General features: G+C 43.1%; 1 protein-coding gene across 3 annotated transcripts in view; it reads right to left on the minus strand.

The window, feature by feature from the left end:
* Nucleotides 1–21345, minus strand: part of rfc1 (replication factor C (activator 1) 1) — a 77360-nt gene extending 56015 nt beyond the window's left edge. Inside the window, exons 1-4 of one of the 3 annotated variants that reach the window (XM_078216027.1) lie at nucleotides 21287–21345; nucleotides 13740–13865; nucleotides 13516–13591; nucleotides 4428–4538 (exon numbers count right to left, since the gene is read on the minus strand). In XM_078216027.1, the coding sequence (XP_078072153.1) occupies nucleotides 4428–4538; nucleotides 13516–13591; nucleotides 13740–13865; nucleotides 21287–21289 (316 nt within the window). In that variant the 5' untranslated portion in view covers nucleotides 21290–21345. Of the gene's footprint in view, nucleotides 1–4427; nucleotides 4539–13515; nucleotides 13592–13739; nucleotides 13866–20980 lie in introns of all 3 variants that reach the window. The other 2 variants (XM_078216035.1, XM_078216044.1) reach the window with 2 other exon arrangements.
* Nucleotides 21346–25157: the final 3812 nt, after the last annotated feature.

A 25157-nucleotide genomic window follows, 5' to 3' on the forward strand; every position in this document is an offset into this window, starting at 1 on the left:
CAAAAGAAAATCCTACCAATTTCGATTCTGGGATTATGACCAATTATTTTGAATTTAATTTGAACCACAGCCATCAGTCCTACCATAAAGGCACCTTCCAATGCTGTTCTCCAACTTGATGGTGTGGGCTAGCAGTGTTGAAAACTGCACAACACTCAGCAGGACTCCCAAGCAGCTAATTAATCTGCTGCATAACCACTGGCACTTGTGTAAGCTATTCCTAAACTACAGTGAAAGTGCTTTCCTCCTAATAATTCTGATGAACAATTCCACCAGAAACGTGAGTTTTTAGCTTTTCTTCCCCCCTCGCCCAAAAAAAGGTGAATTACAACATTTTGTGCTTTCGTTACAACATGTTAATCAAATGTCATTCCAGTTGAAACAGGGAAGTCAAGTAGCAGCCTCAGAATAATCTCATTCCTTAATGTTGTTTCTGCCTCCGCTAAGATTTATCCACACAATTAACTTTGAGTGACAAATGAAATGACAAGAACTGCCCCAAAATAAACCATTTCAGCTCCAAATTGTTTTGGATAAATTGGACCATAATATTAAATATTTAAACTGCATACCAATATTTGAGCGTTTGAAGAAGGAGGGTGGTAAATTTCTATTGCAGCATTACTTAGCAGTACCATACAGTCAATTTAAACAAAATATTTGAGTCCAATTAATCGATGGAGTGAGTCACCAGCAAGTCCCTAGCCTTGCCACGTTAGATACTGAAACACAAACAAAAGGCTGCTGACGTATTCCACAGCAGGTACAGCTAATCAGAAATAAAACTGCGATGCAGCCAACTGATAACCCAAATACAATGTGTAGACTGGCATCTACTTTACACAAAGCACTCAATGCATCTTCACTGACTCATAAAACCCCTTAGCTCAGGAAGAGAAATCAGTTTAAAAGTGCTGTAAACACACCGTAACCTGTATGGACAAACTACTGTTCTTAGATCATTGTAAACCTGTTGTGCATCATTCATCCTGCACTTTTTAAATTATCATTTATTTTGAAAGCTACAAACTTGTTAATTAGGTCTGTGAATGGCAGTTGCAGCTAATATCTCAAATGGATCTAATCCTAGTCTGTACAGCTGCTCACTGTTTTCACCAGATGCACTGGAGGGTGTTTTTTTTTAAAAACAGATATTTTTAGGGAGGGGGCATTTAGTTCAATATACCTACTCCTTTTGGTTAATTTCAAACTGCGCTTTTTACCGTCTCACTATTTCCCCGAATTCACTTTTATTCTGGAAAAGAGATTCAGTTGTCTCCTAAAAGCATTTGTTGCTTTAAACTCCCTTTTACCTTGAATTCTGCTGCGCAGATTTTGCCATGGGGCTTCCTCACCAACTTGCAAGTGTACATGGTGGTGATCCAGCCAATGCAGGTGCAGCTTAATCCAAGTGACAATGTGTATTATTACATACAAGACACCCAGAGCATGGAGAGTTTCTTTCTCAGAAATGCTGCTCAGCATAAGAACTAGACAAATAAATTACAAAATCACTAGTGATAATTCGTCAAAGCTCTATTGATGCAAGAATAGTGTCAGGGTCTGAAAATTTATTAGTATCATTCCATTGCTTAAGTGGGGACAAAAAAATAAACTGGCCCCTCGAGCCTGCTCCGCCATTCAATAAGATCATGGCTGATCTTTTCGTGGACTCAGCTCCACTTACCTGCCCGCTCACCATAACCCTTAATTCCTTTACTGTTCAAAAATTTATCTATCCTTGCCTTAAAAACATTCAATGAGGTAACCTCAGCTGCTTCACTGGGCAGGGAATTCCACAGATTCACAATCCTTTGTGTGAAGTTCCTCCTCAACTCAGTCCTAAATTTGCTTCCCCTTATTTTGAGGCTATGCCCCCTAGTTCTAGTTTCACCCGCCAGTGGAAACAACTTCCCTGCTTCTATCTTACCTATTCCCTTCATAATATGTTTCTATAAGATCTCCCATCATTCTTCTGAATTTCAATGAGTATAGCCCCAATCTACTCAATCTCTCCTCATAAGCCAACCCTCAACTCCGGAATCAACCTCGTGAATCTCCTCTGCACCTCCTCCAGTGCCAGTATATCCTTTCTCAAGTAAGGAGACCAAAGCTACACAGTACTCCAGGTGTGGCCTCACCAGTACCATATACAGCTGCAACATAACCTCGCTGTTTTTAAACTCCATCCCTCTAGCAATGAAGGACAAAATTCCATTTGCTTTCTTAATTACCTGCTGCACCTGCAAACCAACTCCTTGAGATTCCTGTACAAGGACACCCAGGTCCCTCTGCACAGCAGCATGCTGCAATTTTTTACCATTTAAATAATAGTCCATTTTGCTGTTATTCCTAACAAAATGGATGACCTCACATTTACCAACATTGTACTTCATCTGCCAGACCCTCGCCCACTCACTTAGACTATCTATATCCCTTTGCAGACCTTCAACGTCCTGTGCACACTTTGCTCTGCCACCCATCTTCGTGTCAACTGCGAATTTTGACACACTACAACTCCAAATCTTCTACGTAAATCGTAAACAATTGTGGTCCCAACACTGATCCCTGAGGCACACCACTAGTCACTGATCGCCAACCAGAAAAACACCCATTTACCCCCACTCTTTGCTTTCTGTTAGTTAACCAATCCTCTATCCATGCTAATACATTACCCGTAATACCGTGCATCTTTATTTTATGTAGCAGTCTTTGGTGCGGCATCTTGTCAAATGCCTTCTGGAAATTCAGATACACCACATCCACAGGTTCCCCATTGTCCATTGCACATATAATGTTCTCAAAGAATTCCACCAAATTAGTCAAACATGACCTACCCTTCATGAACCCATGCTGCGTCTTACCAATGGGACAATTTATATCCAGATGTCTCGCTATTTCTTCCTTGATGATAGATTCAAGCATTTCCCTACTACAGAAGTTAAGCTAACCGGCCTACAATTACCTGCCTTTTGTCTACCTCCTTTTTTAAACAGTGGCGTCACATTTGCTGTTTTCCAATCTGCGGGAACCACCCCAGAGTCCAGCGAATTTTGATAAATTACCACTAGTGCATTTGCTATTTCTCCGCCATCTCTTTTAGTACCAGTATCAGGACCAGGAGACTTGTCTACCTTTAGCCCCATTAACTTGCCCAACACTACCTCTTTCATGATAATGATAGTTTCTAGGTTCTCACCTGCCATAGCCTCCCTGTCATCAATTTTTGGCATTTTTAGGTCACTCAAAGGTAGACAAGGGAATGCCTATGGGCATCGTCTCTAAGAATTTCCAGAAAGCATTAAAAAATATCAAATATAAAGAAGATCTGCAAAAATGGAAACAATTAATTGAAGATAGCTTTTTGGCTTGGCAAGCTGCACAGTGAGGATGCGGATAAAGGGTAGGCCCTCAGATCAGCATAATTTGCTGAGTTGGGTCACCCAAGAGTTGGGTCTGGGACCTTAGCTTTTCACCATCTTTATTAACAACTTGGATTCACAACTCCAAGTCCTTCATATAAATTTATGGATAACACTAAAATGGGAGGGACAATAAACAGTACAACTGGAATCCATGAAGACGCAAAGAAATATACTTAGATTAAACAAATGGATAGAACTATGGCAGGTGGAGTCATTCACTCCAACCCAAGAAAGCTAAACGAAACTAGAAATTGTAGAAAAACAGAGATTTGGGATTCTAAGACACTACTCACTTAAAGCTAGTGGACCAATACAAAAAGCAATTAAAAAGCTAACAGAATATTGGCCTTTATCATGAGAACCCTTGAATAGAAAGAGAAGGAAGTTATCTTTCAGCTGTACAGAGCTTCAGTCAGATCTCATTTAGAATACTACGTTGTTTGGGCACTGGACTTCATGAAGGATATCTGGCCTTGAGGGGGTTAAAATACTAATTTTTAATTCTCTAATTCCTAAAAAGGAGTTTAAAATGCACCACAAATGCGAAATGAAATTCATGACTTACTAACGCAAACAAAGTACAGAATATTGGCAGAAACATGAAGGGTTGCTGTGCAGCAGTAAAAAAGCCATTGGTCAGAGATGGCAAAGAAAATTCAACATGCTTCTGACTGAAGTAAAGAGTTACAAGTTCAAGGCAGCAAGCACCATTATTGGCACAGATCCTACACAAACATGGTCCTCCCAGCTGCCTAAGCATGGCCAGCTATCAGGCTGACATTCAATCTCCTTTAGTGATTTATTTTCCATCACAAGTGGACTACACCAATTTATAGTGTGAAAATTCTGAAATCAAGTTAAAAATACTGACAAAATGGGTTAAAATTTACTGGCCAAAATCAATGACCAGGCATAAGAAAGAATGAGTGAACCAGGCAATGTGTCATGGTGCTAAAGAACCGAGAACTACACATAGGAACACAGATCAAATGTGTTTCTTACCAGTTTCAGACACCACAGTAACAGTCTCTGGTTTAGAAGGCTTTGTAGGTTTGGAAGATGAGGAACCTTTCTTGGACTTCTTATCCGGAGGGGCCTCTTCTGATTCAGAATCTGCAGTACAGTGACACAGATGGTTAAAAACACAAATTTCCTTCTGGACATCAAATCTTATGCCAATACAAATCTGTTCAAAAAGGGCTGGAATAAATAGCTTGCACTGTGGCCCAGTAGTTAACTACACTGTGGAGTGTTGTACTGAAAATCACACCTCTGGTCCTGGGGATGGGAGACAGAGAAGAGAACACAATTGCCATTGCAGAATACTGCAGCACAGGAACATGCTATTCCACTCTTGTGTTCTGCTGCCCATCACTGCCCCCCTTGGTATGGGGGAAGGATGGTAAAGCCAGGGATCTCATCTCTGGCAGATGGTGAGTCAGTGACATCTTCAGTAATCAAATTACCTGCCAATCAAAAGTATTAGAGAGCTACTTCCACTATGGAATTGTATCTTAGCTGCAATCCACAATTTCAGATAGAAACCAGAAAAGGCAAATCAACTCATTTCGCAAGTTATTTTATTTGTTCTTGAAATGTGGTCAACTCATTCAAGTCAGTATTTACTGCCCTCAGGGTAGCAATAATCAATTCATTTGTGTGGGACAGGGACCAGCTGTAGAATGGACCAGGTAGGGGACATTAGTGGAAGTTGGGCTTTAATGACAATCCAGCAATTTCAACTCTTGTAAACCTTTATCATCATTATTCACAACTGTTTTTGTCACAAAATACTTACCCTCACTGAAAATACTAATATATTAACAAGATAAGCAGACAGTGAAAAGCAATTACCAATAAACTGAAAAACGTACAAGGAAATGCTCCCATATGGGTCTAAAGTCAGCACGCCCAATTGCAAATCTGAATATTTTTAGAATGACAGCAACACAATACCAAATGTATAATAACAAACAGAGAAGTCTGGAAATGCTCAGTTAGTCTGGCAGCATCTGTGGAGAGAGAAACAGAATTAATGTTTTGGATTGATCGCCTTTCATCAGAATTGATGAAAAGGTTAACTTGTTTCTCCCACCACAGATGCTGCCAGACCCCAGTATTCCAATTTTTATATTTCCAACATCCGCACTATTTACCAAATCAGCTCCTGGTTGCTTTTAACAAGTAGATTATACTAACTACTTATAATTTAAACAGTATTGCAGGGAGATGAAATGTTTTTCTTCAAACCCCCCTCCTACAATGTCGAGCAGATAAGCAAATTATTCCCAAATGCCCGCAATTATCTACCATTCCAGAGGAGGCAGTGCCAAAATGGTAATGTCACTGAACGAGCAATCCAGAGGCCCAGGCTAATGATCTGGGGTCGCAAGTTCAAATCCCACCACTATAGCTATTAATAAATCTGTAGTCTCAGTAATAGTGACAATAAAATGGTTCACTGATGTCCTTTAGGGAAGGAATTTTGCCATCCTTGCCTGGTCTGGTCTACATGTAACTTCAGACCCACCAGCAACATGGTTGACTCTTAAATGCCCTCAGATAGCCTAGCAAGCCACTCAGTTGTGTTAAACCACTACAGTAAAGTCAATGAGGAATTAAACAAGGCAGAAAACCCAGCATATACTCTGTCCACCATGCAAAGCCCTCCTTATTAATATCTGGGGGCTTATGTTAGAATTGGAAGAGTTGTCCCACATAGTCACACTCTCAGAATTGTACATTACAGATCATGTCCCACACAACAGCATCACCATCCCTGGGTACGTCCTGTCCCATCTGCAGGTCAGACCCAGCAAAGGTGGCTGCACGGTGGTATACAGTCAGGAGGGAATTATCCTGCGGGTCCTCAACATTGACCCCAGACCCATGAAGTCTCATGTCATCAAGTCAAACATGGGCAAGAAAACCTCCTGCTGCTTACCACGTACTGTCCTCACACTCCCCACCGCTCAGATGAATCAGTATTCCTCCATGTTGACCACCATTTGGAAGAAGCACAGAGGGCGGCAAAGGCATAGAATATACTATGGGTGGGGGGCTTCACAGTCTTTCACCAAGAGGGGCTCGGTAGCACCACTATATTGATTTTATAATTGTGCTAGTTAGTGCACTTTACAACCTCTAGCTTGGTAAATTGTTCATTGCTCCATGTTAGTTATGTTACTAGCGTTGTTCATTCTTATCAGATGCACAGACATCTGAAAACTAAATGAAAAAGATTATTTTTAATAATTGCTGCTGGTGGGTCACATAACTTACTTTGAATTTTTCGCTCTCTAATCACGATGTAGTTAAAATACTGATGGCATCAAACAGGTAACAGAAGAGTGGTGGGGGAAATACTGGTTGAACCCATATTTGGGAGAGTGAGTGAGAACATGGTGGGCAGGCCATCCGGGGAATTGTGGCGGTGAAGTCCCACCTTCACATTGAGGATACCCGCTATTGTGTTGTATGGCACTACCACTGTGCTAAATGGGATAGATTTCAAACAGACTCATAACTGAGCATCCATAAGATGCTGTGGGCCATCAGCAGCAGGACTGTATTCTACCCCAATAAGTAACTTCAGGAGTTAGAGCATCCGGTAGGGGCGGCTGAGGGACTTCACTGGTGCATTCTGGGAGAAGCCGGACCAGCAACATCGACCAAGTGGGAAGATGATCCTGTGTTAAGGAGTGGTAAGCCCAAAACACTACATTAGTGTTTCCCTCCCTCCCTCCTCCTCTAACCAAAATAAAAGGCCACTGTGAGAAGGTAAAAATGAAGGTAAGAGTTTTATAAATTTTTTCAAATAACTGGTGCTCGAAATGTCGGTCAGTGGGGTTAACTGTTGCACTTGTGAGATGTGGGAGATCCGTGACTCTTCCAGTGTCTCGGACGACTATGTCTGCAGGGAGTGCACCCAATTGCAGCTCCTTACAGAACGCATGGATAGGTTGGAGCAGCAGTTGGATACACTTAGGAGCATGAAGGAGGCGGAAAGTGTCACAGATAGGAGCTTTAGAGACGTGGTCACACTGAAGGTGCAGGCAGATAGATGGGTGACTGCCAGAGGGGCAGGCAGTCAGTGCAGGAATCCCCTGTGGTCATCCCCCTCTCTAACAAATATACAGTTTTGGATACTGTTGGGGAAGATGAGCTATCCGGGGATACCAGCAGCAGCAGCCAAAGCAGTGGTAACACGGCTAGCTCTGTTGTTAAGCAGGGGGGGACAAAGAGGACTAGAGCAATACTTATAGGGGAGTCTATAGTTCGGGGTGCAGATGGGCGTTTCTGTGGACATGAAAGAGACTCCAGGATGGTATGTTGTCTCCCTGGTGCCAGGGTCCAGGATGTCTCTGAAAGGGCAGAAAGCATTCTGAAGGGAGAGGGTGAACAGCCAGAGGTTGTGGTACATATTGGTACTAACGACATAGGCAGGAAGAGTGATGAATTCCTGCAGCAGCAGTTTAGGGAGTTAGGTAGAAAGTTAACAAGCAGGACCTCTAGGGTTGTAATCTCAGGATTACTCCCTGTGCCACGTGGTGAGGCTAGGAATAGGAAGATAGTGCAGCTCAACACGTGGCTAAACAGCTGGTGTAGGAGGGAGAGTTTCAGATATCTGGACCATTGGGGTCTCTTCCGGGGCAGGTGGGACCTGTACAAGAAGGATGGGTTGCATCTAAACTGGAAGGGCATAAATATTCTGGCCGGGAGGATTTAAATTAGTTTGGCAGGGGGATGGGAACGAAAGCAAAGGTGAATTAGCTGAAGGGGGATCAGACAGTAGGACCAGTAAGATTCAGACAAATAGCAGGCAGGGTGGGATTGCTAATCAGAGGGGGTCTGGTGGACTGAAGTGAACTTGTTTCAATGCGAGAAGTGTAACAGGTAAGGCAGATGAACTTAAGAGCTTGGATTCCTCTTGGTGTTCCTCAGGGATCAGTGCTGGGACCTTTGCTGTTTGTAACATATATAAATGATTTGGAGGAAAATGTAACTGGATTGATTCATAAGTTTGCGAACGACACAAAGGTTGGTGGATTTGCGGATAGCGATGAGGACCATCAGAGGATACAGATAGATCGGTTGGGGACTTGGGCGGAGAGATGGCAGATGGAGTTTAATCCGGACAAATGTGAGGTAATGCATTTTGGAAGGTCAAATACAAATAGGAAATATACAGTAAATGGCAGAACCCTTAAGAGTATTGATAGACAAAGGGATCTGGGTGTACAGGTACACAGGTCACTGAAAGTGGCAATGCAGGTGGAGAAGGTAGTCAAGAAGACATATGGCATGCTTGCCTTCGTCGGTCGGGGCATTGAGTTTAAAAATTGGCAAGTCATGTTGCAGCTTTATAGAACCTTGGTTAGGCCGCACTTGGAATATAGTGTTCAATTCTGGTCGCCACACTACTAGAAGGATGTGGAGACGTTGGAGAGGGTACAGAAAAGATTTACCAGGATGTTGCCTGGTATGGGGGGCATTAGCTATGAGGAGAGGTTGGAGGAACTTGGTTTGTTCTCACTGGTGCGACGGAGGTTGAGGGGCGACCTGGGAGAAGTCTACAAGATTATGAGTGTCTTGGACAGAGTGGATAATCAGAAGCTTTTTCCCAGGGTGGAAGAGTCAATTACTAGGGGGCATAGGTTTAAAGGAGATATATGAGGCAGATTTTCTTTTTTATACACAGAGTGGTGGGTGCCTGGAACTCGTTGCTGGGGGAGGTAGTGGAAGCAAATACGGTAGTGACTTTTAAGAACATAAGAACATAAGAAATAGGAGCAGGAGTAGGCCATCTAGCCCCTCGAGCCTGCCCCGCCATTCAATAAGATCATGGCTGATCTGACGTGGATCAGTACCACTTACCCGCCTGATCCCCATAACCCTTAATTCCCTTACCGCTCAGGAATCCGTCCATCCGCGCTTTAAACATATTCATCGAGGTAGCCTCCACCACCTCAGTGGGCAGAGAATTCCAGAGATTCACCACCCTCTGGGAGAAGAAGTTCCTCCTCAACTCTGTCTTAAACCGACCCCCCTTTATTTTGAGGCTGTGTCCTCTAGTTTTAACTTCCTTACTAAGTGGAAAGAATCTATCCGCCTCCACCCTATCCAGCCCCCGCATTATCTTATAAGTCTCCATAAGATCCCCCCTCATCCTTCTAAACTCCAACGAGTACAAACCCAATCTCCTCAGCCTCTCCTCATAATCCAAACCCCTCATCTCCGGTATCAACCTGGTGAACCTTCTCTGCACTCCCTCCAATGCCAATATATCCTTCCTCATATAAGGGGACCAATACTGCACACAGTATTCCAGCTGCGGCCTCACCAATGCCATGTACAGGTGCATCAAGACATCCCTGCTTTTATATTCTATCCCCCTCGCAATATAGGCCAACATCCCATTTGCCTTCTTGATCACCTGTTGTACCTGCAGACTGGGCTTTTGCGTCTCATGCACAAGGACCCCAAGGTCCCTTTGCACGGTAGCATGTTTTAATTTGTTTCCATTGAGATAGTAATCCCATTTGTTATTATTTCCTCCAAAGTGTATAACCTCGCATTTCTCAACGTTATACTCCATTTGCCATATCCTCGCCCACTCACTCAGCCTGTCCAAATCTCTCTGCAGATCTTCTCCGTCCTCCACACGATTCACTTTTCCACTTATCTTTGTGTCATCTGCAAACTTCGTTACCCTACACTCCGTCCCCTCCTCCAGATCATCTATATAAATAGTAAACAGTTGCGGCCCGAGTACCGATCCCTGCGGCACGCCACTAGTTACCTTCCTCCAACCGGAAAAACACCCATTTATTCCGACTCTTTGCTTCCTGTCGGATAGCCAGTCCCCAATCCACTTTAACACACTACCCCCAACTCCGTGTGCCCTAATCTTCTTCAGCAGCCTTTTATGGGGCACCTTATCAAACGCCTTTTGGAAATCCAAAAACACCGCATCCACCGGTTCTCCTCCATCAACCGCCCTCGTCACATCTTCATAAAAATCCAACATGTTCGTCAAGCACGACTTTCCCCTCATGAATCCATGCTGCGTCTGATTGATCGAACCATTTCTATCCAGATGCCCTGCTATCTCCTCTTTCATAATGGATTCCAGCATTTTCCCTACTACAGACGTTAAGCTGACCGGCCTATAGTTACCCGCCTTTTGTCTCCTTCCTTTTTTAAACAGTGGCGTAACATTAGCCGTTTTCCAATCAACCGGCACTACCCCAGAATGCAACGAGTTTTGATAAATAATCACTAACGCATCCACTATTACCTCTGACATTTCTTTCAATACCCTGGGATGCATTCCATCCGGACCCGGGGACTTGTCCACCTTCAGTCCCATTAGTCTACCCAGCACTGCCTCTCTGGTAACATTAATCGTATTAAGTATTTCTCCTGCTGCCAACCCTCTATCGTTAATATTTGGCAAACTATTTGTGTCCTCCACCGTGAAGACCGACACAAAAAACGTATTTAAAGACTCAGCCATATCCTCATTTCCCACTATTAACTCCCCCCTCTCGTCCTCCAAGGGTCCAACATTCACTCTAGCCACTCTATTCCTTTTTATATATTTATAAAAACTTTTACTATCATTTTTTATATTAATTGCTAGCCTAGCTTCATAGTCTATCCTTCCTTTCTTTATCGCTTTCTTAGTCTCTCTTTGTTGTTTCTTAAATTTTTCCCAATCACTTGTTTCTCCACTATTTTTGGCCACTCTGTACGCAGCTGTTTTTATTTTAATACTCTCCTTTATTTCCTTCGTTATCCACGGCTGGTTCTCCCTTTTCTTACAATCCTTGTTTTTTGCTGGAATATATTTTTGCTGAGAACTGAAAAGGATCTCCTTAAAAATCCTCCACTGTTCCTCAGCTATCCTACCTGCCAGCCTGCTCTCCCAGTCTACCTTAGCCAATTCATCCCTCATCCTATCATATTTCCCTCTGTTCAAACAGAGGACACTGATTTGAGACCAAACTTTCTCCTCTTCCATCTGAATCAGAAATTCGACCATATTGTGGTCACTAGACCCAAGAGGGTCCTTCACAATAAGATCCTTAATTCTACCTACCTCGTTACACAATACCAGATCCAAAATAGCTCGTTCCCTCGTCAGTTCCGTAACATGCTGTTCAAGGAAACTATCCCGACAGCATTCTAAGAACTCTTCCTCCATTCCACCCTTACCGACTTGAGTCTGCCAGTCAATGTGCATGTTGAAGTCCCCCATGATTATTGCCGTTCCGTTTTTACACGCATCCCTTATCTGCTTGTTTATAGCCCTCCCTACCTCAACATTATTATTTGGGGGCCTATATACCACACCTACTAGTGTCTTTCTCCCTCTACTATTCCTCATCTCTACCCATAATGATTCCACGTTTTGTTCCTCAGAGCCTATGTCATCCCTCAGTACTACCCTGATATTATCTCTTATTAATAGCGCGACCCCACCACCTTTTCCTTCCTGTCTATTCTTCCTAAACGCCTGATACCCCTGGATATTCATCTCCCAGTCCTGGTCACCTTTCAGCCATGTTTCTGTAATGGCCACCAGATCGTACCCACTTGTGCTGATTTGCACCATCAACTCATTCACCTTGTTCCGAATGCTTCGTGCATTCAGGCAAAGTGTCCTTATTCCAGCTTTTATCTGAACCCGCTTTGATGAGTCGCGAACACCGTCTCCCTCTACTCCCTTATCTAAATTACCGCCTTCATTCACTTGCACCCTCTCCTCTACCATTAATTTTGTAATTCCCCTTACCCCTGCATCCTCCCCCCCATCAATTAGTTCCTTGATCCTAGTCAACTCTTCTAGCTCCCCTCCCCCCAACCTATCTAGTTTAAATTCTCCCCAGTAGCCTTAGCCAACCTACCGGCCAGGACACTTTTAAGGGGTGTCTTGTCAAGTACATGAATAGGATGGGAATAGAGAGACATGGTCCCTCTATTAGTTAAGTCGGGCAGCATGTTCGGTGCAGGGTTGGAGGGCCGAAGGGCCTGTTCCTGTGCTGTAATTTTCTTTGTTCATTGCCCAACATGACCACACTCCACTATTACCAAGATGGGGGAACCAGATTCAAAGAAGAGTGATGAACAGGACAGGTGCAGCACCGGACATGTCTAAAATTCAATCAACCTGGTGAAGCTACAACATAGGACTATTTTCACGCCAGCAGATGCAAAAGTCAAAGCGAGGTGATCCCACAAGTTCAGCTATTGTAGCCCACAGTTGGACCAAGGCTGTAATGAGGTCAGAAGCAGTGACACTGGCAGAACCCTAACTAAGGGCGCGGCTAGTTCTGGAGCAGAAGTCTTTGGGTATGATTGCCAGGATGTTGGCAGGGCCCGCAGCCCGAGTAAAAGTGCTCAAACCGTAACCACAAGGCTAAAAAGCCAGAAGAAACAAATTTCAGCAATTTAAGTCATGTGACTAGTCCCTTCCTCATCAATACATTTACAGCCTTTTAATAAAACCATGCACATCAGGAAATTCTCTGGCTCAAGATCCCATCTAGGAGAAGTTGGGGAGGGAGGGGGAATAGCTGCCCTCAGTCACAATAGTGATACGGACACTACAACAGGCCTGAACATTCCAATGTTGGAGGGAGTAAATTCAGTCAGCAGCCCCACTCCCAGTACCTAGCCATTAACACCTGCCAAAAGTTAAGACATCTGAATGTCTGCTGAAGGCAAGTGTTGCAGGTTCAGCTGCGAAGGTTCTTACTTACCTCCATTGATGCTTCTAATGAAAACTCACCCGTGAGTAATTGTCACATAGACAAGATATCAAACAGCAACCGACGTCAATGAAGTGGAGATGCTGGTGTTGGACTGGGGTAGACAAGATGAGAGGTCACATGATACCAGGTTATAGTCCAACAGGTTTATTTGAAATGGTGATTTCAAACAAACCTGTTGGACTATAAATTGCTGTTGTGTGACCACTCTGTGCAGGAGGATGAAAAATTGGTGAGACCAGCTCTTTTCCAGGTAGCTCATTCTGCATTGATTATATTTCATAAAGAAGACAGTTTCCATAAAAAAGCTTTACCTGAATCATAAATAATGTGCTTTTTCTTGTGCACTGGCTTTTGTTTTCCTGATATTAAATTGGATGAACCCTTTCCCTGAAAACACAAAGCAAACAAAGTGTGCACCATTAGATCAACGTTGGACAGTCCTGTCTATGATGCAAGTAGGTGACCCTTGCACTTATTTTACTAAAGCGTTAGACAGCAAAATACTTCATCTCAAAATGGGCGTAAGGTAACTGACCTTGACATCAGTTTTCTTCTTCGCATCTGAAGCTCCCTTGCCAACATTTTTAGTTCGGTTCTTTTCCAAAGACTCAGTCCCAGGTTTTTTCCCAGTAGAAACCCCACCAAAGAATCTTCTGATGTCCTATTTATAGAAACAGTAAAATTCTCTCAAAAATTCATCCTTTATCAGAGAGTTAATTATATTTCCATCATAGAAACATGCACAGATGTCATGTGTGAGCATAGGCTTGTTGGGCCGAAGGGCCTGTTCCTGTGCGGAACTGTTCTTTGTTCACAGGCGGGTGCCCCAAAATTCAGAATGGGCTAATAACATATGCAAACTAAGGTCAGTCATGGGCAAATCATAGATACGCAGTGTCAGGAGATCAGAGTAACAGGGGAACATTTAAAAAAATGACTTTTCAGCTCTATCGTAAATAGTATAAAATGGTAAATCTGGAAAATCATTTCTAACAAGATTGAAAGAATACGACAAGAGGAGATGACTTCAAACTAGCCAAAAACATACGTAGATAAATTAATCACAATGCTCGCCACACAAGGACATCAAATGAAACCACAGGTTACTGGAGATGACATTTGTGGAAGCATTTTAGAAAAAAATTAGATGTTACAGTTAGAGTACAGGATCTTTCTGGAACCACGAGGCCAAACAGCCCAATTTTACAACTTATTCTCGGACAAAAATAACAGCTAGCACATTTCACATAATAAGCCTCAAGATTTGAATGGTTCTTCTATTTATTTTCATGTCAATTATTTCTGCTCTCTTCTAAAAGTTTTAATTCCTCACTGAGCAGTGGTTTCACAGTTGCACGTCACCGCCCCCCCCTCAAGAATTGGAAAATCATCATGCAGTATCAGCAAGCACTCCTACCACCGGGGTCTCAGCCAACCCCAATCCGATCCTCAAACATCAGCACACACAACACTCCCAAGAGGAGCTGATCCCGAAAAACATTCCCCTCTGCAAATCAGGGTCGCAAAGTCCATTTTTAATGTTGCTGCCAGCATCTCAGCCAAGATGAGCTGAGTCTGCTCCAGCCAAGTCATGGTATAGTGTGTTCATGCCTATGTGGAGGGACAATATCACGAGTCCAATTCCCCTGTCCTTTCAAAATAGCCCTGTAGATGTTTTTGAATCCTTCTGCCATGAAAACATTCTCCAAAATTTTGAACACTTCTATCAAACACCTAGAATTTGCGCTCTAAAAACAAGACCAGTCTCTCCACATAATGAAGCCCCTCTTCCGTGGTACCATTCTATTAATTCTTTCCTGCACCCTTCAAATTTTTTCCAAAGGAGGTGCCCAGCTGAGGTCTGACCATTTCAAACCTGAAACCTCTGCAATCTGCATTTAGCTTCCCATTGCGTTAAACAGTCAAAGAGGAGCAACTCATTTACTCTTAAAAGGAACAGGCACAATTCAGCTTTTTCTAGAAAAGAAAAAGAACCTGTAAAGATTGTGACATTTTCAGGTGTAGTGGTCAAATACAATACATGTTACTTTTGACATGTACACATCTCGAACTTCTGAATGACGTCTCTCAAATAACAAAGGTTCCAGTTTGATGACCCTTTTCAGTTAGAGCCGTGTTGGACATCAGCCTGGACTTTGGCAGCCATGTTCTAATAAAATGAGATGCTGCTGCCATCTCCACAATTGCTGAGATTCACTTCAGGATATCATTTTCTCTGGCAGCTGTTACTCCTCCACAATTGGGGTTTCATTCCCTTGGGACTAGTTAATAAAATGGCATTCACCAATATGTGGGGAATAAGGTAGGGAGTAGAAAAAAAAAATTTTTTTTTGCTGGACCATAATAAGGCAACTACATCAGCAACCATCTTTTCTCAGTTCTGCACATTTCCCACCATGTGATTTCCTGTGCTGAGTCTAGAGATCAAAATAATTCACCTGTGCGGCCAAGTGGAATCACAAGACATCTGAAAAATATTAGAAAGGGTGTGGGGAAAGAAAGCACAATTTGAATGTGAAGATTATAAACATGCCAGCAATCAGAAAGATAACTCTTCACCTCCTTGAGCTCAACAAAACCACACCCTTCAGAGAAATTTCCCCCGAGGCCAGTGGTGGGAAAATTTCCAGGATACTGCCACTTCCAAGTTCTTCGTGGTGCATCCTACTGAAGTGACCAAACATACCTCGCTCAACTCAAACAAAAGGAGAATTACAGATTGCTGGATCTGAGGAAATAGCTCACTGGCCGAACAGAGGGTACATGAGAAAACTTGGCCCTCATTTCTGAAGAAAACAATCAAACCTGCAATCATAACACTAAACCAATCACTGCAAGTGATTAAAGTCAACATTACAAAATTTGCATTTACATAGCACTTTAAAATGTAGGAAAATATCCAAACAGGACCCACTATTGAACAACATTTGGCATTTTGTATTAGGAAAGGTGACCAAAAGCTTGATCAGAATGGTAGGTTTGAAGGGGTGTGTTAAGGAAGGAGAGGAAGGTAGAGTGAATCGTTTAGGGAGGAAATTCCAGAGCTTAGACACAGCATTCACAGCTACCAAAGAAAATCCAGGATCCAGAAGTGGGCAGAATTAGAAGAATATAATAATCTCAGGATGAGAACCTGAATGAAGTTGCAGGAAAGGAAGGGATGAGGCCAGAGAGAGATTTGAACACGAGGATAAAAATTTAAATATGTGGCATTGCTGGACCAGCAGCCAATGAAAGCCAACAAGTACAGGGGTGTTGGGTAAATGGGATTAGTTAGAATTTGGATGAGCTCAAATTTACAGAGCAGAGGTGGGAATTTGGCCAGAAAAGCACTGGAGTCACCAATCAGATAGGAAGCAGATTGTTTTCCTGTTTCCCTTGCAGGGGGTAAATGGAGGTGGGATTGAGGCCACAATCTAATCAGACATTATCTTATTGAAGGGCGGAGCAAGTTCAAGAGGCAGAGTAAACCTACTCCTGCTCCTAATTGATACGTTCGTATGTACATTTACAGAAAACCTGAAAAACCACCTTCCGAGAATTCGACACCAACAATTACCACAGTAACATTTGCATAACAAATCATTCTCTATGAACTGCAGGAAAATAATATCGTGCAGTCAATCGTAAATCTATTCTCTAGTTGCACGCCAACAGTAAAAGGTCAAGTTTAAAAATGATTGAGCTCTCTTACAAGTGGCAACAAGCTGCAACTGATTCTACTGCCCTGATTCGAGTATTCACAGAAGACAACATATCCAAAAATTATTTTGATATGCAAAAGGTGAACAGTTCAATATTTAAGCCTCAAGTTATATTCCCAATTTCCTCACCAACAGTAATGTTCTATATAAGCTGTACTCTTATTCCACACACCCGTCAATGACACAGGGGGCAGGTAGATGAGAAGTTTCCACCAGCATTGCTGTGGAATCAACAGCTGAAATGTACAACACCAATCTCTGGCTGAACCTAGAAACCCGCCATACAGGCAAGGACGAAGCTCAAAGCACGCATAAACCCATGACTGCATTATATTTCACAAAGAAACTAACTCCAACCTTCAAAGCTGAACCAAAGGCATTTTTTTTTTTAACTAAACTCATTCTAACATGTTAATGGGGTACTATAGTAATTCACTGCAATGGACAGAAGTCCAGTTAAACCATATGGTCCACATGCCAACACTTTAGTAGAGACAAAATTCCAAAAATTTGACAAGGAGTAAACTGAATCCAGTCAGTTGAGAGCCTGCACTTAGCAACAGTTGTTTGAACTAACTGGCCTGGAAGTTACTCACAATGAAAGACAAGTCCAGGCTTGAAGGAAAGTTACTGAAGGGGAAACACCATCATGTGGCAGAAGAGGACGACAAGGACTCAGGTGCAACTCATAAAGGTGCAAACTGCAGTGTTTAGTTTCAGTATTACTCAGAGGTGTCTGGTGGAATACTAGAAGGGTATCAGACTGAAGAATGGATGATTGTAGTCTGCTTTTGTAAATTAAGCTGAGCTTAAAGGTGAAACAAGAAAACTCTGGCATTAAGATTTTCACTTAATTCAACTTCATAATTAAAAAGAGTCCAGTACTTCCATAAAACTAGAAACAGAACCAAGAAAGTGTGCAACAAATGGTTGATAGCCTAGTGAACACTTATCAAGTCATAGAGCTGTACAGACCAAGATAATCGCAGACTCAATTCTCAGTGTTTTCTGGTTTAGATAAGACAGCAGGAAGATGCTTCAAACTTCATCTGCTCACGATTTCAGCCCCGTAACTCCTGCCAAAACTGTATATATAGCTATCAGACGAAGAATAACTCAACTCCAGTGCTCAGTCTGATCATTTTCAAGGCTCTCAAATGAATAAAAGACACTTAGGCGAGATGTAGGAGGGTAACTACTGCTGGTATAAACATGAGCCAACATACTGGCAATACCAAGAGCAAGACAGAAACTGAGCTCAGTTACCAACCCTGCCCCAACTGTGTGACTTTACTCATACGTGTTCAATGAAGATTTCTCAGAGAATCTGGTCATCTGTTACCCCTGTACAATCATGCCCCACACTTCTGTGACTCTCAACTCCATACATTTCCAAGCCAGATGGTGAATGGCTTGGAGGGGAATTTCCAGGTGGAGGTGTTCCCATGTCTCTGCTGTCCTTCTAGATGGTTGCCTTCGTGGATTTGCAAGATGCTGTCTAAGAAACACGTGAGTTCCTGCACTGCATCTTGTAGATGGTACAAATGGCTGCTATTGTCCGTCGGTGGTGGAGGGATTGGATGTTTATGGGAGTGGTGGCAGTTCACAGGATGCCTTGTCCTGGATAGTGTTGAGCTTCTTGAGTGTTGTTGGAGCTGCACTCTTCCAGGCAAGTGGAGAGTATTCCATCACAAACCTGACTTGTGCCTTGCGGATGGTGGACAGGTTTTGTGGAGTCAGGAAGTGAGCTACCTGTCACAGTATTGCTAGCCACTGACCTGTTCTTGGGAGCCACAGTATTTATATAGCTAGTCCAGTCCAGCTCAGTTTCTGGTCAATGGCAGCCCCAGGACATTGACAGTGATGGTTAGATTCTCTCTTGTTGGAGATGATCATTGCCTGGCACTTGTGTGGCACAAATGTTACTTGCCACTTCCAAGCCTGGATATCGTGCAGGTCTTTCTGCATTTGGACACCGCTTCAGTACTAATCATCGTAAATGGTGAACAGATTGCACAATCAGCAAACATCCCCACTTCTGACCTTATGATGGAAGAAAGGTCATTGATGAAGCAGCTGAGCATGGTTGAGCCTAGGACACTACCCTGAGGAACATGAAGGGTACAATTCAGACTAACCTGAAGTAACATCAGAAACACAGAGGTGGTCTGCCTTTTAAAACCAAGGAAGAAAAGGAAACAAATGTTGATTTTGCATCACAGTTACTTCCTACAAAAATTAGGCTTTTTGTAATTTACTGACGACAAACACTTGATTATCAAAGTCCACAGTTTCTTTCACCTCCCAATTCAAATTAGTAAAAATATCCCAACAGCAAATTTTTAAATCAAACCATTTTGAATCCTACCTCCCAACATGTGGTTTGCACTTGCTGAGAAGGTCTAATTCAGTACTGTTGTAATGTTAAAATAGATTTGTTTTCTTCAGGGTGCTGTCCAGTCTGCAGTAATGATTCAGCAGAATTAAGTTGGAAGAGAAAGCATCTTTTCACACTGGCAGTCTTTTGAAGTCACAAACATTTGGATGTTCCTGACCAACATAACATTTGTGCAGCTACTGCAGTTCAAGGTTCCTATTAATTGCACACATTGCACTTATGCACACACAAAATGTGTTTGGTGGAGAACACTATAATACACGTTTAAAGCCAGCTTGTGGTCTCAGTAAAAGCAAGAGCCAGTACAAAACTAGCAGAAAACAGCAAAGACAATCACATCTTCAAAACCAAATTCTGTCCTACTCAAATTGATACTTGATGCAATACGACCAAAGTACATTAGCCCACTTCATTCTCCCAGCAACAGTTGATACTGATCCCCTCCCACCACCTCAGAAAAGCAGGCAACATAATCAAGGACCCTTCACACCCCAGACATACTCTCTTCCATCTTTTTCCGTCAGGGCAAAGATACAAAAGTCTGAGGCAACGTACCAACTGACGCAAGAACAGCTTCTTCCCTGCTGTCATCAGACTTCTGAATAGACCTACCTTATATTAAGTTGATCTTTCACCACACCCTAGCTACGACTGTACCACTACACTCTGCACCTTCTCCTTTCCTTCTCTATGAATGGTATGCTTTGTCAGTATAGTACGCAAGAAACAATACTTTTCACTGTATACTACTAATACATGTGACAATAATAAATAAAATCAAAAGAAATGGTGGACCACATCATGCACTTCAGTCTTATATCTGTGGCACAGGTCTCACATTCCATTTTTATTTATCCCATCACAGCAAGCACATCTCCTGCAGTACATTCATCTCCACATCAACCCCAAGTTCTACATCTGCCCATGTCCCTTATGACAGGCAAACTTGAGCAGTTCCTTAATACAGAAAAACAGTAAGGAACTTTCTCACACAAACATTTAACAAACTCCTGAGCCCAATGGAGAGTATAAAAGTTTTAGCCCATAGGACTTCTACTCCAGAAGTGATTTCCCCAGATATTCTTAACCTCAGATGGAATTCATTTCCCTGCTTCACACATCCTCTGGGCCTGAAACAGAGGAATTTGACAAGTGTGAACCAACAGGCCACACTCACTAAAATGAATCACCTTTACCAGATCAACTCGGCAGCACAATGGTTAACACTGCTGCCTCACAGTGCCAGGGACCCAGGTTCAATTCCCATCTTGGGTCACTGTGTGTGTGGTTTGTACATTCACCCCATGTCTGTGTGGGTTCCCTCCAACTGTTTCGGTTTCCTCCCACAGTCCAAAAATGTGCAGGTTAGGTTGACTGGACATGCAAAATTGCCTCTTAGTGTCAGAGGATTAGCAGAGTAAATATATGGGGTTACAGGGATAGGGCCTGGGTGGGATTGTTGTCGGTGCAGACTTGATGGACCAAATGGCCTCCTTCTGCACTGTAGAGATTCTATGATTATGAACTGTACACCCTTAGGGTTTTGTAAGTGACTATACTGATCAATTCAAAGCATCATTGATCAAGTCACGATTTGCTGCCCCAACCTACAGGACTCACAAGGCAGTAAACATTTCCCCTGGGAGCCTTTACCATTTTCACTGCAACGTTCACTGAAATGGGCCTGCCTGAAGATTCAGGCAGTGGTTACAGTCAGAGAACCGATGGACCGAGGACCGAGCCGCACAGCCCAACATCAAAACAGGGCCAAATGTCCCAATAGGAAAAGAGGCGGAACCCGGAGCTAGTCGGCGGTGAAACCAGGAGGAGGGCGATGGCCGGGGCCCAGGGACAGCCGGGCGGAGCCGCACCGGCGGGACAGTCAGCCCCCGGGAACAAGGACCTCTCACACCAGCCGGACACTCAAACCCGAGGCCGGGGCATTTCTCCCTCTCTCACCATGTCTGTCCCCGTCTTTTCCGCCGCTACATTTGGCGCCAACAATTTCAACGCGCAGGCGTGCGGCGCACAGTGATGAGGTCAGTCAGGCAGGCACCCGGATGGAGCGGGGGATTTGATTGACAGCTGCAGAGTCCCTGGGAAAGTGGGTCAACGCACTGAGCTGTTTGCTGTCTGCAGCTGCATTGGGCCAATCCTAGGCAGGCACTGACTGTCCTAGAAATGTCACAGCGTGATTTATATTTGCAAGGTATTGAGATGTAGCCCTAAGAAGAAACAAACCAGCTGAAATAAAAGTTACACTAGTTTTTAGCACAGTACATGCAATTTCTTCACAGATATCACCCTCAGCAGTTTGCTTACACAAGGGGCAGGCCAAGTTAAAGCAGCTCCGTTTTGTGGCTGAACATTGCAGCTTCCAGACTCAAATATACTGTCAGAAAGCATCACATACATCAGCTATCGTCTTTTCTGTGCTTTTACTCTTAATTTTCGTTAATCATGAATCATCATGTTTCAAAAGGAGGAATGGACAATAAATGTTGGTCTAGCCAGCGATGCCCACATCCCATAAAATCACCTTGTTTACACCAAAAGACCAGGAGGAGGCCATTTTGCCACTCAATGCAGTTCTGTCCATCATGCAAGTAGTTCATTGCTGTTTGACAACCTAACTCCATTAACCCACCCATGCTACCTTTAGATGGTGAGAATAAATCTCAGCTTCAAAATTCACAATTTCCTAAATCAATGCTATTTGCAAAATAAATTTCAAACTTCCCCAATCCTACTTACACTCCTGCAAAGTCTGGCTGTAATTTTTAGACAATGTTCCCTAGTTCTAGACTCCCCTTATGGAAGGCAGTGGCGTGCGTAGTAGTATTATCGCTGGACTAATCCAGAGATGATGTAGAGATGCCGGCGTTGGACTGGGGTAAACACAGTAAGAAGTTTAACAACACCAGGTTAAAGTCCAACAGGTTTATTTGGTAGCAAAAGCCACACAAGCTTTCGGAGCCTTAAGCCCCTTCTTCAGGTGAGTGGGAATTCTGTTCACAAACAGGGCATATAAAGACACAAACTCAATTTACATGAATAATGGTTGGAATGCGAATACTTACAGCTAATCAAGTCTTTAAGAAGGGGCTTAAGGCTCTGAAAGCTTGTGTGGCCTTTGCTACCAAATAAACCTGTTGGACTTTAACCTGGTGTTGTTAAACTTCTTACTAATCCAGAGACCCAGGTTTGAGGACTCGAGTTTGATTCCCTCCATGGCAGATGAATTTTGAATTCAATTAAAATCTGGAACTAAAATCTAATGAAGACCATGAAACCATTGTTGATTATTGTAAAAACCCAACTGGTCACTAATGTCCTTTAGGGAAGAAAATCTGTCATCTGTACCCGGTCTACCAGATCCACAGCAATGTGATTGACTCTCAAATGCCCTCGGGGATGAACAACAAATGCTGACCCAGCCAGTAATGCCCACATCACATGAACAGATTTAAAAAATCCAGCAGAAGTAGTTTCCCTCTACCTATCCTATCAATCAAATCATCCTGGAAGTTACTAAATTCCAGGGAATGCAATCCTGTATGTATAATGCTGGCCCAGCCAGCAACACCCAAATCCCACGCTTGAATAAAAACAACACTTCATAATTTAATGTCTGGAATCCAGGTATCATTTTGGCAAATCTGCATTGCATTCCCTCAAAGTGTGGTACAAGAACACCAGGTTGAAAAGTTTTGCAAGTTCCGCACACATGAGGACGGCCTCAACTGGGATCTTGGGTTCATGTCACACTATCTGTAACCCCCACGACTTGCCTGGGCTTGCAAAATCTCACGAACTGTCCTGGCTGGAGACAATACACATCTCTTTAACCCTCTCTCCACTCACATTGTCTGTACCTTTAAGACTTGATTACCTGTAAAGACACACATTCCAACCATTATTTTGTAAATTGAGTTTGTGTCTTTATATGCCCTGTTTGTGAACAGAACTCCCACTCACCTGATGAAGGAGCAGCGCTCCGAAAGCTAGTGGCTAGTGCTACCAAATAAACCTGTTGGACTTTAACCTGGTGTTGTGAGACTTCTTACTGTGCTTACCCCAGTCCAACGCCGGCATCTCCACATTAAAGAAAAGCTTACATTATATGGTTTTAAAAAAGCTGTTCCAGTCAGTAAAAATTAGCGTAGAATAAAAAGGATGTAAATAAACTAATATGTTTTTGTTGCTGTAAGATGGGGCATGTTAAAGCAAATTGTTGGAAGCTGAATGGAAAGTCAGTGTCAGTAATAGGAAAGCTCAAGGAATGTTTATAAAAGGCTGCACTAGAAATTCACCTGCCACTTTACCCATCTGCTAACTCACCCATATGCCATCCTACTGGGTGGCACGGTGGGTGAGCAGCATGGTGGCACAGTGGTTAGCACTGCTGCCTCGCAACGCCAGGGACTCGGGTTCGATTCCTGGCTCGGGTCACTTTCTGTGTGGAGTTTGCACATTCTCCCCGTGTCTGTGGGGTTTCCTCCAGGTGCTCCGGTTTCCTCCCACAGTCCAAAGATGTGCACGTTAGGTGCATTGACCGTGCTAAATTCTTCCTCAGTGTACCCAAACAGGCACCAGAGTGTGGCGACTAGCGGATGTTCACAGTAACTTCATTGCAGTGTTAATGTAAGCCTATTTGTGACTAATAAATAAACTTACTTAACTTACCTACCTGCCTACCTACCTTACCCATCTACCAAGCTACTAGTCTACCAACATACCCACCTACCACTCTACCCACCTGCCAGACTACCCACATACCACCCCTCACCCATCTGCCACCCTTCTCATGTACCAGCATAACTGTTTGCCACCCTCCCAACCTCCACCCTTACCCAACTGCCACCTTACCTATCTACCCTCATCAACCTGCCATCCAACCCACTTACCTCATCCACCTACCCATGTAGCACTCTTCTCATTCACCACGATGGCATTCTTCAAGGAATGGAGACCCAGCAAGAAATATGGAGCAGCGTCGAGGTGTGGAAAAGTTACAGTGAAATGGCAATCCGACAATGATTTCTGCCTCATGAAAGATCCAGGCCAGTGTTACAATGTATTAAGGATCAAAGGTCACTCCAGTGATATCGTGAGGTGACAAGTAACAGTCCCAGAATAATCACACTCCTCGGTGTTATTTCTACCTCCATTAAGATTTATTCCCACAATTTACTTTTCCAGTCTAAAGACTGACACAAACTAAATTAATTAAAGTTCTGTTAATGTTGTGGTAAACATTATAAAGCCCATAATGTTAAATATTTAAACTGCGTACAAATATTTGACCTTTTGAGAGATTTCTCTTGCAGCATTGCTTATCAGTATCATATAATCAACTTAAACAAAATATTTGAGTCCGATTAATCGATGGAGTGGGTCACCAGTGAATCCCTGGCCTTGCCACGTTAGATACTGAAACACAAACAAAAAGCTGCTGATGTATTCCACGGCAGGTACAGCTAATCAGAAATAAAACTGCGATGCAGCCAACTGATGAACCAAGTACAATGTATAGATTGGCACCTACTTTACACAAAAAACAAGCCTAAACTCTCAATATATCTTCACTGACTCATAAAACCCCTAGCTCTGGGAGAGAACCCAGTTTAAAAGTGTTTGCTCTGTGACACTCTTAACCATGCTCCTGAATCACAGGTTCCCAATAATGGAAGGTCGAATTTATCAATAACGAGGCTCCAACATTCCTACAAACATTTGTAGCACAGGCCTTGTACTGAAAAGCTCAAGGTTGCAGTTCACTTGAATCTGTTTAATGTCTATTGACAAACTACTCTTCTTAGATAATTGT

Source organism: Mustelus asterias, chromosome 1, assembly GCF_964213995.1.
Source record: "Mustelus asterias chromosome 1, sMusAst1.hap1.1, whole genome shotgun sequence".
NCBI lineage: Eukaryota > Metazoa > Chordata > Chondrichthyes > Carcharhiniformes > Triakidae > Mustelus > Mustelus asterias.